We start from the raw sequence: 15,401 nt of genomic DNA on the forward strand, positions 1-15,401 counted from the left end.
AAACCAAAAAAGAAAAAAAACTTTCACCACCTCCTTCTGCACAGGCTTGTGTGGTTGGGCAGAAAGGAAAAAGTAGTGCCCTACATGAAGCTTCTCACAACAATTTGTTGGGGATTTATTGGTTTTATTTTATTTTCTCTGTGTGTGTGGTTAACAAATGATTATGATTCTTGGAAGGAGATGTCGCTATGTGCTTTTCATATGAATTTCTGTGCGCTTGGAGCTTCACAGGGCGAGTCCAGTTTAGTTTCTATTCAAGAGAAGGCAGACGTCTCCAAAACATGATGCAAGAAGGTGAATCAGAACTTTAAAAATACCGGTAATAAATCTATAATAATGATGCCATCACAGGCACGTTTAGTGATAAAACCTACGGGGGTCCTTAAAGTGCTTTAAATGATCGCAGCTGTGTGTTGGTGGGGAGGTTGGACACAATTTTCAAACACATTTAAGAGCGCAGAAGCTGTGTTGAGTTTACGTTGTGTGTAATTTTCCTTCATATTTCTTTTGTTGAGATTCAGATTTATGGAAAATATTTTTGTACACCATTAATGTCATGTTTTATAACCGTATACAGTATGTACAGCCCCGTTTGTGCTGCATTAATAAATCCATGCAATATTTCCACGTCCCAAAGGAGACATTTTTGAGTGCTTTGTGTGGAACGTGACACAAATGAAACCTGCTGCTGCTGTCTTGGTGATTGTGGGGTGAAATGGAAAGCTTCTTTTAAAAACAAATATAAAATCTGGTGTGAAATGGTGATTTTTATTTTTCAAACGGTCGTTTGTGATTCCTTTTCTGGTTTACTGCTGATTTTTGGGATGTTCACCTCACTGTTACTCAGTTCTGCCACATTAGTTAAAGACCGATCACCTACAAACATGCACCTTATCTAGTGGTGATTTCAGAACAAGCAAAAATTGTATTTCTTTTCAGGAGATTGTACAATGAGTCAAAATCTTTTATTTTGAAGTCAAAATTAGCTTTTTATCTTCTGTAGTGTGTAATCTATCAATGTATCCTAGTCAATAAATATACACCTAATTGTCAGGGTGCACTTTATCGGTGTGTGAAATTATTCCCTTTATCTACATTCAGGGTTTATAAATGCTAAGTTTACTGTATGCACATTCTACAGAAAAGGTTTGGCTTTAGCTTTAGTTTTCATTACACAACAATACAAACAGACTTGGACAAGTGGAAGAGGATGGATGGTGGGAATAATACAAACATTTGGGACTCAGTCACAAAGACATCCCAGTATCAATAAATACTGGGACTCAAGCCTCCTGTTGCTGGTTATGAAGACAAAAATTTAACATTAAAACAGTAATTTCTAGTGTATATGAGTTTATCTTTGGTTTAGTACATTGTATTATTTAAGGTTAGGCTTCATTTAAAAAAAAAAAAAAAAAATCCTTTCACATTCTTTCAGATAACTAAAATATGTCTCGACATTTAGCTTTAGTTCAGTTTTACTAACTTATGATCCTCTTGGTAAAGTAATTATTAATATAGTTATTTGGAAAATAATAATAAAAAAAATAAAGTGCTTCTTTGTGCTTTCTTAACATGTTAGATTGCAAATTCAACTGCACTCTTCAATGAAGAGTGTAAGTGAATTATTAAGGCGTTAACATTAAGGTGTTGGAGGGTTTTGAATTTACTTAATTTACTTAGAGGACAGTTTATTTTGAGACTTGGTTTTTTTTGTATTTTTCAGTTTTTTTATTTGATTATTTTTCTATTTTATTTCTAAATGTATTTCATAAGTTTTTTATCTTATGTTTTAAATTATTTTTAACTATTTCATTACTTTTTCATTTATTTTTATTTTTTATTTATTTTCTTTAGCTTATTTTTAATTTTATTTATATTCCGGACCTTTTTAACTTATTCGTGTATATTCTTTCTTTGTTTTTTTTAATGACCTTAATTTTTTATATAACGTGAAGTTTATTTTTTAATTTCAGTTTTATTTAAATTTATTTACGTGACTTTTTTATTCATTCACGCACTTCTTTTTTTTTTTTTTTTTAAATCACTACCTTTATTATTGATTTTATTTGAATATATTTTATTGACTTGGCTGGAGGCTGTAGGCGTGGATGAGTCCGCTGCGTGGATTTCCCGGATGGAGCAGCGGCGCCATCTTTACGCCAGTGCTACCGGTGGCTCTTCGGTTCAGCGAAGCGACAGTGCTGTTGCTGATCCACCACCAGGAATCGCAGAGCAGCCGATAATCCTCCCTTTCCACTGGGACGCCACGAAAAGCCCCAGTATCCGAGCACCATGGCGGACAGAGAGAACTTAGTATACCAGGCTAAACTCGCCGAACAAGCGGAGAGATATGACGGTAAGGCTGCGGACAGATATCGGTGGTTGCAGACCGCCTGGCCCCTCTTTCCCCCTCTGTCTCCCTGCGCAGGGGGTTTGGAGACGCAGGTGAAGCAGTTCACATGGATTTGTTGGGTGAGACGAGACAAAATGGCGGAGGTTTCCCCAGCCGAATGAAACAATATACGTTTAAATGTAGTTTTCAGCTCATGAGGAAGGCGCAGCCAGCGTGCTGGAAAGCGTGTCCCGCGGTGTGCACTGCTGCCAGCGAACATTTGTGTTAGTTACGCGGTGCTAAGCGGTTCTTCTTAGTTAGCGAGCTATTAAACGGCTAACTAGCTGGCTAGCCTTTCTTCAGCCCCGTCACGCCGAACTCCATTCAAAAAACCACGACGAATGCCCATACCACTACAAACACGACCTGCAGCTCCGCTGACGCTGATCTTTCTGATCAATAACGAGTGGAAAATCCCCAGAAAACGGCTCCAGTTATTGCTTACAAATCGGCCCCACAAAGGGTTCAAGAGAAGCCCGTGTGGCAGTGAGTCTAATGGAAAACGTGCACGTAATTAAGCTCTTAAAATCACGTTTGAGGAATTTCTGTGCGGATCAACTTTTTTCTTCTTCTCTGAGGGGCTTCTCAATTTGCGCCGTAGCTGGCAAACTACAAGGTGTTTTTCAGCCTGGTCATTATAAGATGTTAGTCTTGTACCTAAACTGTAATCTTGATCAGAAGTCCAGATGAGCCAGTACCTGAAGAGTTTTAGTTTGCCTTTAGTGCCTTTCAGTAATCTCAAAAAATATATTAGTAAATGTACACAGTCATGAGGCAAGGAAATCTTATTAGTATTGCCTGCCTTGCAGTTCCTTAGTTAAATTCCTCTTTCTAGAAACTGCATATTGCCATGCAACAAGTAAAATAAGCCAAAGCAGCCACCACAAACATGACACATTTCATTCTTCAATTAGAACAGTAATTTACTCAAAGTTGTTTAAATGGAACTAATATTAAGCACAGAGGCGGTCTGTTTGTGCTGTTTTTGCCACCGTTTATAAATAAAGCTAACATTTGGTCAAGTTTTCAAGTGAAAACAGCTGTTTTTGAGTTATCCTCACCTGATTCCCTGCATAGACTGTATCAAAAAGATGTAAATATAGTGACATCACCCATTGGCATCTGAGGTCCTATTTTGAAGGCTTTCGCCATCGCGGTTTAAAAACGAATCGGATGGAACGAGGAGGGGGTGCTTCTTTACTGGCAAAGTAGCTCGCTAATTGTTAGCCTTAACAATGAGCGTAATGATCTTTACAAGCCCTTGAGCCCATAAACTGAGCAGGAACGTACTTGCGGCGAATTTCTCATGAACATCAATAGTACCGGAAGTCTTTTTGTAGCTCAGCTGTCGCTGTCTGGTGGTGCAGATTTACTGCAGCAGACATTGCCTTTGTTTCCAATGTGGAAGCTACGTCCATGTTTAAAACCATCTCTGTTTCCTTGTTACTGTGTTTTGGCAGAGCTGCAAAGCAAGTCTCCTTTTAAATAAACTGACGGCAGGGCTCCTCAATTAGTTATTGTGGAGTCTTTCCACACTTTTGATGGAGCCGCTTCCAACAGGCTGTAAGTTAGCATTACCCAGCATGCCCTAGTTTACTCTTCAGATTATAGTGCCATGATGTTTGCCCTTTTTAAGAGTGCTAGCAGAGGATGTTTAATTCTTGCGTCATATGACTAAAACCGTGTGGAAGACAGATGCTCGGTTTGTCGATCTGCATCGCTCCCGGTGGTCAGTATAGAAACCACAGCTGGCTCTTTGGCTGTTCTCCAGTTTATCAGTATTTGAAAGATTCGTGTCATGCGTGGAATTATGACCAGCATACCGCCCAGCCCTGGTGTAAAATGGCCTACCTCCTGCTGTGTGCAGGAGTTTATGCGTGAAAGCATCGCTGATGTGTTAAACTGTGCACTTTCCACACTCTCTGATCTCCGTTTGCCTGGTTCAGAGTGTGAAAACGAACCTCTTTCTCAACAAAAAGTCACATTTCCCAAGTTTGTCTGCAGCTGCTGGTATTAATTGCAGCCATTTGGTTCAGAGTGTCTGCCTCTTTTTTTTTGTAGATGGGGTGCAGAAATTTCCCTGCCGTCAATATAAATTTGCATTTAATCATGCATTTTATGGGTTAATCATTGTGCAAACAAACACGCCAGTGTCTGTGTTTGTGCTATTTTTAGGCTGGTCTTTCTTTCTGGGGTGCTGCTGCTTATAAAAAGCTTCCAGCTGAAGTAATTGAGGAAGAGAAACAAAGGCAAAAAGGAATAAAACATCACAGGAACAGGTTGCTGCAGTACAGGCAAAAGCAAGCTTTTCCTGCATGTAGCTGGAAAGTAACAATTTCAAACAAGCAGAAATACGATAATGGCTAATGCATATTGGATTTGGTACTTACGCAGTGCTTTTCTACTATAATTAATGCTTCATAGAAGTATTTCTCCTATGCCTAAGTGCTTTTAACCTAACATTTCCACACACTCACCCTCTGATGGTTGTATCAAGGGCAACTCGGGATTCAATATATTGCCACAAGAATACTTCAACATGCAGACTGGAAGAGTCACTCACCCAGTGCTGTTGAAATGTCGACAGCACCCCCTGCGCCCGGTGTTTGGAAATCAATGATTGGACAAGAGCCTTCCTCTCTTCTGATCCACTTTTCGGCTACTGTGGAGATCTCCAGGCCTCTCGTTGAACATGTTAGTACCTGCAGAATTCCTTTGGTAGAGGTCGTGGACGTAGCTTCTGGGTCACAAAGCCGAAGCAGAAATCTGTGTTCGTTTTGTGCTCAGTCACTCATTTGACAGCATACTGAATAAAAAAATTAAATCAATTTTGTATATTTTGTAAATTTAGCACTATGGTAGAAACGGCTGAGAGCGGACCAGCGGGCATCCTTACGTGATGGACTTAATGGGCTGTGTCGAGCCCATGTAGTTTTGGTTCACAACCAAAATCCTAGTTGGCGGTGGAGTTTCTCTTTTCTAGTCAGTTTGAAAATTGGGTGTAGAAGAAGTAGTAGCCAGAAATGCACTAGAGGAAACGACAATACTGAACTGCCGGGTTAATGCGAGCTGTGGTTTCTAAGGAGGTGCACAGCACGATGTGGCTTACACTTTCAGAAAGTTTGTGGTTATGATGTACCCACGGTGTAGATTCAAAGCAGATGTAGAACAGCCCTCACGTTAAATACATCTCCTGTAAATTTCATTTTTTCCAAAGTTGAATACCTGAGCATTTAAGTAAATGAATAACAGTGTTACATAATTGAGATCACTGATAAAAAAAAATGAGTTTTTTAGTATTCAAACAGAGATGCATGTCACTTTTACTTACCTACATCTTTACTATGATAGGGAGTAGCTTTGTCTGCCACTGCACAGCTAAAAAAGGTCGTGAACGTCTATTGTGCTTGTGCAGATTCCTTTTAATGACTTGGTGTCCAAATACAGCCTGTGGAGGCTTCACTTGAAAAATGCTTTAAAAGCACGAGGGGCTCACTGATTTGCTCTGAGAGCAGGCCGAGGTGGAGCAGCATGTTGAGTCCTCCTGGTTTGTAAACCAGCTCATTGCTCCTGCTGACTGTATATGATCATACGTCACAAACTGGATGATTGGCACTTGTATTTTCCCTCCAGCGCTGGGCTGGGTGACAAGGCAAGAAATTACATCCAAATTAGATGTTTTAATGTGGTGTGTGGCTTGTTTTAACCACTTTTTGTCTTTCATCCTGCCATCTTTGATGCTTCTTATGTAAGTTATTACATGCTAGAATAAAGGTATTTCTTTTTAAGTTGAAACAGATCCAGTTAATTTTCGGTGTTTGTGTTCTTGATTAAAGAGGCTCCCCGTTGCCTCATTTATTTGACCCCTCGGGGAAGAAGCTCGTTGTGCTGACGAATTACTCCTGAGATAAGTGCCAATCGTTTTGTTTTGCTGCCATGAATCAAACATGAGATGTTTTAACGTACTGAAGATGATTTGGCTCAGCCCTCTGGTTTAATGTTCTGGCTCAGTTTCCATCGCCTCCCCGAAGGTGTCCACGATGGTAAATGTCTACATTAGAGGAGTTTATAATTGGTCAGCATCCCGGGCGCTCCATTAATAAATCACTGAAGATGACAGAAACCTTTCAGGACTGAGCTAATGGCATGAAGATGTGCTTGTTTTTAATTTAAAAACAATGAATGTTAATAACGGTAATGAAGACTCAGTGCTGAATATTAAAGCAGAAATATTTTCACATTTACCTTTTCTGTTGTTTAACCCAGCAGAAAATTTCTCTTTATAATTCCAATCAGATGTAATGAAATTTATGCAAATTTCCTATTTTTGATCTTGAAATCTGCAATCAGTAAATTTAATACTTCAGCTCAAATATTGGAGTATTAGCTCCTTCAGCAACCCCTCCTTTAAACCTCCTTAATTCTCCTAGAGTGGCTTTGCATGATTCACATTTCAAAATAATCTTTATTTGTGTTAAATTAGGCCTCAGTGGAGCCTCTTGACTGTCTAAAAGAGGGGTGGGGGAACTTCAGACCTCAAGGGCCGGTGTCCTGCAGGTTTTAGATCTCGTCCTGGGTCAACACACCTGAATCAAATGATTAGTTCATTACCAGGCCTCTGGAGAACTTCGAGACATGTTGAGGAGGTAATTTAGCCATTTAAATCAGCTGTGATTGGATCAAGGTCACATCTAAAACCTGCAGGACACCGGCCCTTGAGGCCTGGAGTTCCCCACCCCGGGTCTAAAACAAGAGGGCTCCCCTATCCCCACCCTTCAGAAAACATTTTTCTGATTGGATCCCCTCTCCTATGTGGGTGAAGCTTCAAACAGCCTGAAACTGAGTTTAAAGTTTTAAAAGAAAAATCATGGTAGTTCCAACATTGCTCCCCTCGTCCTGTGGATAATTCACCCGACATTCAGCCGTTTGTTTCTATTTTGCTTCTTTCAGAAATGGTGGAGTCGATGAAGAACGTGGCGAGTATGGACGTGGAGCTGACGGTGGAGGAGAGGAACCTTCTCTCTGTAGCGTACAAGAACGTAATCGGAGCCAGGAGAGCCTCCTGGAGGATAATCAGCAGCCTCGAACAGAAAGAAGAAAACAAAGGAGGCGAAGACAAACTAAAGATGATCCGAGAATACAGGAAAACGGTCAGACGCAGTTTAAACCCACATCTGATGCTGTCCTTGTTTTTCATTCTGATTCTGCTCTTACCACACGTGAAGTGATTGTATTTTTTTCTTCTTGCCACTACTTCACAGAGTGATTTAAAAAAACAAACCCTCAGGACTGAGGTAGCACTGGTTAGACATTAGTACCTGCACAGTTATTTCATGGAGATGAGAGCTCTCCTCCAGGAAATGGTTTCACAGCCCAAAATGATGAGGCAGGTGGCAGCCACGAAATAACTCTAAATTGCATTTTTTCCCAATTATGCTCCAGAGAAACTCCCAGTAACAGCAGAATTCAGAGAACGCCCACTGTTCTCTGAACAGGTCAGCGGCTCAGTTTTACTGCCGTGCAAAAAAAAAAAAAAAGACTTAGAAAAGTACTTTCAAATATTAATACAGTTTATTTAATTAATATATTTTGTGTTGATTCGAATCTAACTCTGAAGCCTTGAATTGCAGGTCTATTTTTAGTTGCAAATGTGGGTGAAGCGCTTGCGCTTACATGGTGACAGCTGAGCGCTACAGAGTTGTGGATTAAACGAAGCATCGAAGCAAATGCATTATATTTAGGTTTTTTAGAATTATGTTATTCAACTTTCTCTGGTCTCCACTATATTTATCATTATTTTATACAAAAAGCTTTTTTCACCTTTTTGTTTTGTTTGCTGTTTTGTTAATGGACCTCAAAATGAGCTTCATAGATGTCAAATATTCATTTGTTAAAATGTGTCTCATAACCTAAAAATAAAAAAGATAAAGGAGAGAGGTCTGTTGTAAGTAGCCTTCATATACTATATAATGAAGGCTTTTATTGTGAAAAGCCAGGAAGAAGCCCTGTTTGCTTAAGTGGAGACCAGACCAGGTCCCTGGTCCAGGTAATAAGTTAACCATCAATGGGAAGCATTTCTTTATTTCTTTGTGGCATTGTTTACTGCTTATTTGTTACTATGGAAAAGGCACAACAAGTTGGAAAAAGTTTTTATAGCATTAGCTAGCACAAGAGTGGCTGTCAAACACTGTCAGGTTAGTGCTGTCTAATTGAACACGCCAATATCTGCAAAGGTCTCAAAGCACACAGAGTGAGTAGGAACATGGTGTACTAACAGAATCATCTGTGTTTTGTTCTGCAGGTTGAGAAAGAGCTGAAATCAATCTGCAATGACATTCTGGATGTACTGGACAAGCATCTCATCTTAGCTGCTACCACGGGAGAATCTAAGGTTTTCTACTATAAAATGTAGGTATCCAGTTCATATCTGAAATTGTACTAACAAAATGAGGAAAGTGGTGTGGTCGCCCAGATAATTACAAATTATGGGACATTCAGTAGGTTTACATGTCAGAGTTGTTGTTATAGTGTGAATCTGAGTTTTTTAATGTATATTTGTTGTTGCAGAATCGATTGTTAAATAAGCAAATGTTAATTTCAGGTTGTTTGGCCATTTAACACAAACATTTGCTAACACATTTTCTCTCATTTTGTTAAGATACTGTTGGGTTGTGATGTCTTGCATAACTAGACTAAACTTTTAATCACAAATGACAGTCTGATATTTATTATTTAGTATTTTTCTCCGTTTCTGTGGCCTTATTTAGAGGAGCACAGCCCTGTCCCATTTAGAATAAACCATTAAAGGTTGAGGTGAAGCTGAAGTCTGGAGGCTGTGGGGTAAAAATCATGCACTGTGCAGAAACTGGCCTGTCAGAAAAATTGGATGCATTTTTAATCTCCCACGATGAAATGGTACACGGTACCTCTCTTAAATTTAAGAAGTAGATGATTGAAGGAAAATCACAAACTTGGGAGTAAACGAAGCTTGTTTCAGGAGTGTTTTGCTTACTCTGTTTAGTTGCCCTCTAAAAGATGCTTCTCTGATTAGAATTGTGCCCTAGTTAAGGGGATTAGGCGCCGGTCTAACTGTACCTATGATCCTAATGTGGTCTTTGTTCATTTTTATTAAAAAAAATCTTTTTCCATGATAAGTATTAACCAATACCCCTGATTTATTTTGAACAGTTAAAAGTGGCTTTACCCTTCAGATTGCCCATATGTTCTTCATGGCCTTTGTGTTTGCCCCACTCAGGAAGGGAGATTACCACAGGTACCTGGCAGAGTTTGCCACAGGCAACGACAGGAAGGAGGCAGCCGAGAACAGTTTGGTAGCGTACAAAGCTGCGAGCGACATCGCCATGATCGAACTCCCATCAACGCACCCCATCCGTCTGGGACTGGCCCTTAACTTTTCTGTTTTCTATTATGAAATCCTCAACTCGCCGGACCGTGCTTGCAGGTGAGTGCACGAGATAGTTGTTTTTGATGTGTGTGTGGGGGTGGGGGGGGGGGGGGGGGGGGGGGGTGCACGAAAACAACAAAACAAGTTTGACGTCTACAAGCAGGACTTCCTGTGGCGTCTTTGATGGGGCTACGGGGGTTTTACATCACGTGAGGCTTCAAGATTGTTAGTGAACTGAAAGGAAACTACAAACTAAAAAAAAAAGGTGTGAAAGTAAAAGCAGTTTGTGGATGTCATCTTATGCTTTTTAATGGAATGATTTATTGAAAGAAATTTAAAATTTAAGTCAATTTTGTGCTGTTCAGTAGTTTATTTCTTACTTTTGTGGTAGGCTGAAAAAAGAAGACTTGGATAATATAAGCAGCTTGGACTCTCGGTCTCTCATTACTGCCTTTCATTACTCATTACAAATAGGAGCATCGTTTAGGAGTTGAGCCATCCAGGGTGCCAGATGAAATGATTCATGAACTGGCTATTCAACCACATTGACTTTATTTTGACTCGTCTCACAGCGTAGCTTATCGGCAAAGGACTACAGTTTTCCAGTTTGAAAAAAAGATCACACTGGCACCAGCCGGTCATTTGTTTGGGTATCTCACCAGGCTGCTTCCTGGATATCTTCCAGGTTGGCCATGGGAAGAGCCTCCAGGGAACATTTGGGAGTATATCTAGATAAGTTGGAGAAGGTGAGCAGGGTTTAGCTTGCTGCACTTGCAACCTGGACCCAGATAAGGAGCAGAAAATGAATAATGGCACACATAAATATTCAGAATGGTCCATGGATTAAGAAAAATAATTAGATTTTGGACACCAGATGTGATGGATGAATGGTGGATCCGACTGTCACACTTCCACATTTGCTTCACTTTTGATATGTCTGTGCTTCCACTGTGTGAAGTGAATCCTCAGCTCCTCTGTGTTGGTTCGTATCTTCTCTGCTGACAGGTTGGCGAAGGAAGCATTTGACAATGCCATTGCAGAACTGGATACCCTGAGTGAGGAAAGCTATAAGGACTCTACGCTTATCATGCAGTTGCTACGTGACAACTTGACACTATGGACCTCAGATGTGCAGGGAGATGGTGAGAGAACCATGACTTTACTGTTCAGGCTTCGTATTTCTGCTTTCTTTGTTTGCCCCTTTTTTATTTCTGCCTCTTGTATGGTCAAAAATCTAGCAAACAGGTTTCGTCCGGCCTTTCCTCTGAGTTCTGTGGTTTCTACACTGCTCCAAAAAATTACTGGATAACTATATTGATATGGGCATGGTAATGTGTTAGGATGCTACATCATTTGACAGAAATGAAAGCCTTTAACATACAGAGAGCTAAATTCAAAGATGGCAGGCTAGTGCATTCTGCCAGAATTTCACTGCAGCAATGCAAAAATGGTACTATGGTAGTTTTTATTGCACCCACGTGCTTGCATGCCTGCCTGACAACCTCGGGGCATTCTCCTTAAGAGATGGTGTCCACCGGGATCTCCCAGATCTGGACCAGGGCATCACTGAGTTCCTGGGCGGTCTGAGGTCTGGCAGCATTGGAAGGACCAAAACAAAATGTTGTTCTATTGGCGGATGCTGGGGCCAATCAGTGGTGTAAAGAGCCTGCGTGCATACTCTCACTACATGAGGCCGGGCATCATCATGCACCAGGAGGAATCAGGACCCACTGCACCAGCGTAGGGTCTGACAAACCTTCAGGCAATAGCACGTATTGATGTACCATCCTGGAGGAGTTGGACTACCTGTGCAACCTCTGTAAGATCTAGGTATCGGTTCATGCTACCAGTAGTGACAGTGACCCTATCCAAACATAAAACTAGAGAAAAATCAGCCAGAGAAGATGAGAATTTTAAAGGTGGAGGCGTCTGGCATTTTTTTCCCTTAACCACCCCCTCTGCTTCTTAACTGACTAGATCAGTATCCCCCAAGTTTAGCTGACTTGGTGCTAAACTCTGATTAAAAAGTGTTTAATTTTTTGAGCAGTGTATAAAATCACTCCCTCCTTTCAGGGTCGATACTCACGAACTCTTTTAACTTCTCTCCCCTGTAGATTCTTAAGGACAGCCCTCCTCCTTCTCTCTTCTCTGTTTTTAAAGGTCTATTTTGTAAGTCATTCCTCTTGTCTTGGGCTTTTTTCCACCTCAAGCCGTTAGTCTTGCCTCACCACCCTAACATCCCTCACTAACTTACTCACAGCACCAAGTCCAGTGTTTTTAGGGGTACAGAGCGGTAATTTGTCGCATTGTGTTGCTAACCTCTTCCACTTTTTTCAGCACTATGTTTGATTGTCTATGTTTGATTTGTCTTCCGCAAGTAAAAAAAAACTTAGATAAAAGGCTGAAATACCTCCCAGTAAACGGCCGACGTCCCGAATCTGCTTCTTGGCCTAGTCAGATTTTCAGTATAACTATTTATCAAATGAAGTAAAACACATTCACATCGGAGTTGTAACAATTTAAACTACTTTAAATGGCAGTTTTGTATTACACAAAACACCTGTGGGAGCGTTTTTTTTGTTTATCCCCATTCCTGGTTTGCTGATATTATTTAAATATTTTAAAGTGTGTACAAAAATGTTTTCATACACAAACATGCCAGCCACCTGCAGGTGTTTTTATTCTACGAAGCTCGAGCTGTTGGGTCTTGAAGCCCTGCTGTTTTCAACACCTCTTAATTTCATTAACCTCAAACGCTTCATTCAATGTGACAGTAGGCTACTGACAGCAAAGAGCGGTAAAAATGGGTTACTTCACAGGTGAGATCATACCTGTGTGCTGTTGAAACACTGTCACAGAACAGCAGCTGGCCAGTCTGCTTGCCCCACAGGACACAGGTTATGTCAAACCCTGTTTAATCTTCTTAATTTCACTCCATTTGGACCATAAAGGGCTTTTAAATTAGTGCCGTCATCGTACTTACTGCTCTTTATACAGCTGTTACGTACTTTTATGTGAGTATTTGATCATTTTCTGATTTACAGGCAGTTTTCCAACCATGGATGAAGCCTAAAAATTCAATATTTTAAGGTCCAGGCTAAATCCGTGACTGGCAAACCGTCCTGTAGTTTAGATATCCATGCTTCACTTCACGCTGCTCGTCACCGGTGATGCTTTTGAAATGTCTTTAAGTGTATAGCAGCAGCCCAGTGACTGTTGGTGCTTTTTGTCTCCATCTCAGGTGAAGAACAGAACAAAGAAGCACTGCAAGATGCGGAGGACGAGGCCCAGTGAGACCGAACAACACAAGACAAGCTCTCCTCCTCTTCCTCCCCCTCCTTCTCTCTTAACTCCCTCCTCCCAGCACTGTCTCCTGTCCCCAGCCACAGTGTTCAGCTGGGTTTACTCTGCAGCCCACTCCTACTCTACAATCCCCTCCATTTCCACCCTCCTGCCCCACCTTTTTCTCCTCGTATGCACGCCATCTCCCTCGTTTTTCCCACCCTGGGGGTTTTCACTTCGTTTTATTACTTTTTCTTTTTTTTTGCACGCCTGTACCCCCTTTAAGGTTCACGTCCTCTTGCACAGTTTTTATTTTGCTTTATTTTGCTGTTATCATCTGTTGCCAAGTACGCTTGCCTGTATTTGTAACACGTGCAAGAGTTTATTTAAAGACGATACTTTGCTGTTTTCCGGTGTATGTGCGCGCGTGTGTTGATGATCAGTATCTTGTCCGTGCTTCGTCAGTTGTCACATTGAGGAAACACAGCAGTGATGGGAGGTTTAAAAGGGATGTGTTAAAGCTTTTTGGAAGAACTAAGTGCCCTCGTTACATTTTCTTTTTTGTGGTTACTACACCTGCTTCTTCAACACATGTTCATTTTCTTTCTTTCTTTTTTTGTTAAATTACGAAACGTCCCCCACCTCCGAGCATTGCTCTGACCTCTCTCCTTGTCCACTCTTTGGACCAAGTTTTGTGCTGCGAGGCTGTAGCGCTTTCGCTAATGGCAGATAGTTAGGTAATGGCTTTTTAACAGACAAAATGTGCATCAGTGTGAGCGTGGGAGGGGATTGCTCAACACTCTTTGATTGTAACGTAATGCAGTTTTGCATTGGCACTATATAAAAACAGTTTGGGAAATAGAGGCCTGCTGTATCTTTACTCCCCTGACTCTTTCAGGTTTTCTTCTGTCCCTTCCCTCTCCTCATCCTCCTCTTCTTCCTACTCCTTCTGTTCAGTATGTGTAAAGTGAATCTGATTTGTACTACTGGATATTCTCACCGGAGCCACAAGTACCATCTGTATTCTTACTGAAACACAGCATGGAATTAACATTAAACTTCAAATTGAAAATCATGTCTCTTTCTTTTTTATTTATTTCAATTTAAAATCCATGAAATTAGGAAAAGAAATTGTCGTTGTGTTGATCAGAGGGTATCTGACCTGCAGAGTGAGAGGATATCCTTGGATCACAGTCATGGGGGCGCTGTAGGACCGGCACTTAGCTTTAACCTACAGTTAGGACTGTAAGCTTTCAGACAATGACACACTTATTTGTAGTTTTGTGTCTGTGCATCACAGTGGATTTAAACAGCGAGTGATTACAGTTCAGACTTTCATCAGGAATTAAAGGCCATGTTTATACACACAATTCTTGAGATATTGTATTAAAGTGCAATTTCAACAGCAAGTCTCAGTTTGCTCAGTTCTAGCCAATAAAGAATCTAAGAAACAGTTCAGGTAGCTCGTTACCCAGACGGTCCTGGAACTATAGAGCAGATGGTTTTTAATTCACACAAAGGTTCTTTTTTTTTTTTTTTAAGTTGGTCCAAAAATTATATTTGGTCATGAAAAGTCAGTAACTTTTGTCATTTGATGGTTAATTTGGTGTAGCATGAATGGCTGTGAGTGAGGAAAGCTGTAAAACCTGCAGTTAAAGGGTAAAATCCAGCCCACAGAGTCTGTGCCGGGCCAGTTCTGGGTCCCCCGGCCTTGTGTTTAACACCCATGTAATAAACCATCAGCCGACAGCCAGTTAAATAGCCAGCTGGGTCTCGTTTCATTATTTCATGGCAAATTAAGCATGCATTATTGTTTCCTGGCAACACATGCCTAAACATGTCAGCCTCCAACAAAGCACAGCACTGAAACTGTTGCTGCTGTGGAAACGACAAACGTGTTTCACCGATTCAGGAACAAGTGGAACGTAGTAGATGCTTTTCATAAAGGTTTCAATTTTTTGGTCATTTGTCATCACATAATTCCTGTAATATTACATTTTAAATTCCTAATGTTCCTAATATTTCAAAAGTTCATACTGAGAAAATCAGAGACAATATTTTATCCCAAATTTATGATGGTTTTTACAGAAACTCTCCACTCAATGGGAGTTGGATGAAAATGTGTTCTTTGTCATATTCAAGTTTTAATATCTGTGAATCCAGTCCACCTAATTTGGACAGTTTTAAAGAATATTATGAATATTGTATATATTATGTATGTGTTATGGAAGAAAAGCTAGGAAAATATCCAAAAACCACAAAGGACCTGGAATTTTGCCCAGTTTCTTTTAAGTGTATATTATTCCTGGTGTTTTCCGC

At 40.5% G+C, this 15,401-nt stretch overlaps 1 protein-coding gene across 2 annotated transcripts; it reads left to right on the plus strand.

The window, feature by feature from the left end:
• Window positions 1–2,140: 2,140 nt before the first annotated feature.
• Window positions 2,141–14,157, plus strand: LOC147321146 (14-3-3 protein epsilon). Of its 2 annotated transcripts, XM_086309443.1 has the most exons (7): window positions 2,141–2,359; window positions 7,346–7,545; window positions 8,697–8,803; window positions 9,651–9,857; window positions 10,806–10,942; window positions 11,915–11,969; window positions 13,042–14,157. In XM_086309443.1, exons 1-6 carry the CDS (start codon window positions 2,296–2,298, stop codon window positions 11,920–11,922), a joined length of 723 nt encoding a protein of 240 aa, XP_086165569.1. In that variant the 5' UTR covers window positions 2,141–2,295; the 3' UTR covers window positions 11,923–11,969; window positions 13,042–14,157. The 2 variants fall into 2 exon arrangements, with proteins under 2 accessions (XP_086165569.1, XP_086165568.1); XM_086309442.1 differs by lacking the exon at window positions 11,915–11,969 and having other exon boundaries at window positions 2,142–2,359.
• The last annotated feature ends 1,244 nt before the right edge of the window (window positions 14,158–15,401 follow it).

The sequence above is a fragment of the Aulonocara sp. 'chitande type north' Nkhata Bay genome, linkage group LG10, assembly GCF_057382095.1.
Source record: "Aulonocara sp. 'chitande type north' Nkhata Bay isolate Kocher_YH1m ecotype deep benthic linkage group LG10, A_spYH_male_GT1.1, whole genome shotgun sequence".
Lineage (NCBI taxonomy): Eukaryota > Metazoa > Chordata > Actinopteri > Cichliformes > Cichlidae > Aulonocara > Aulonocara sp. 'chitande type north' Nkhata Bay.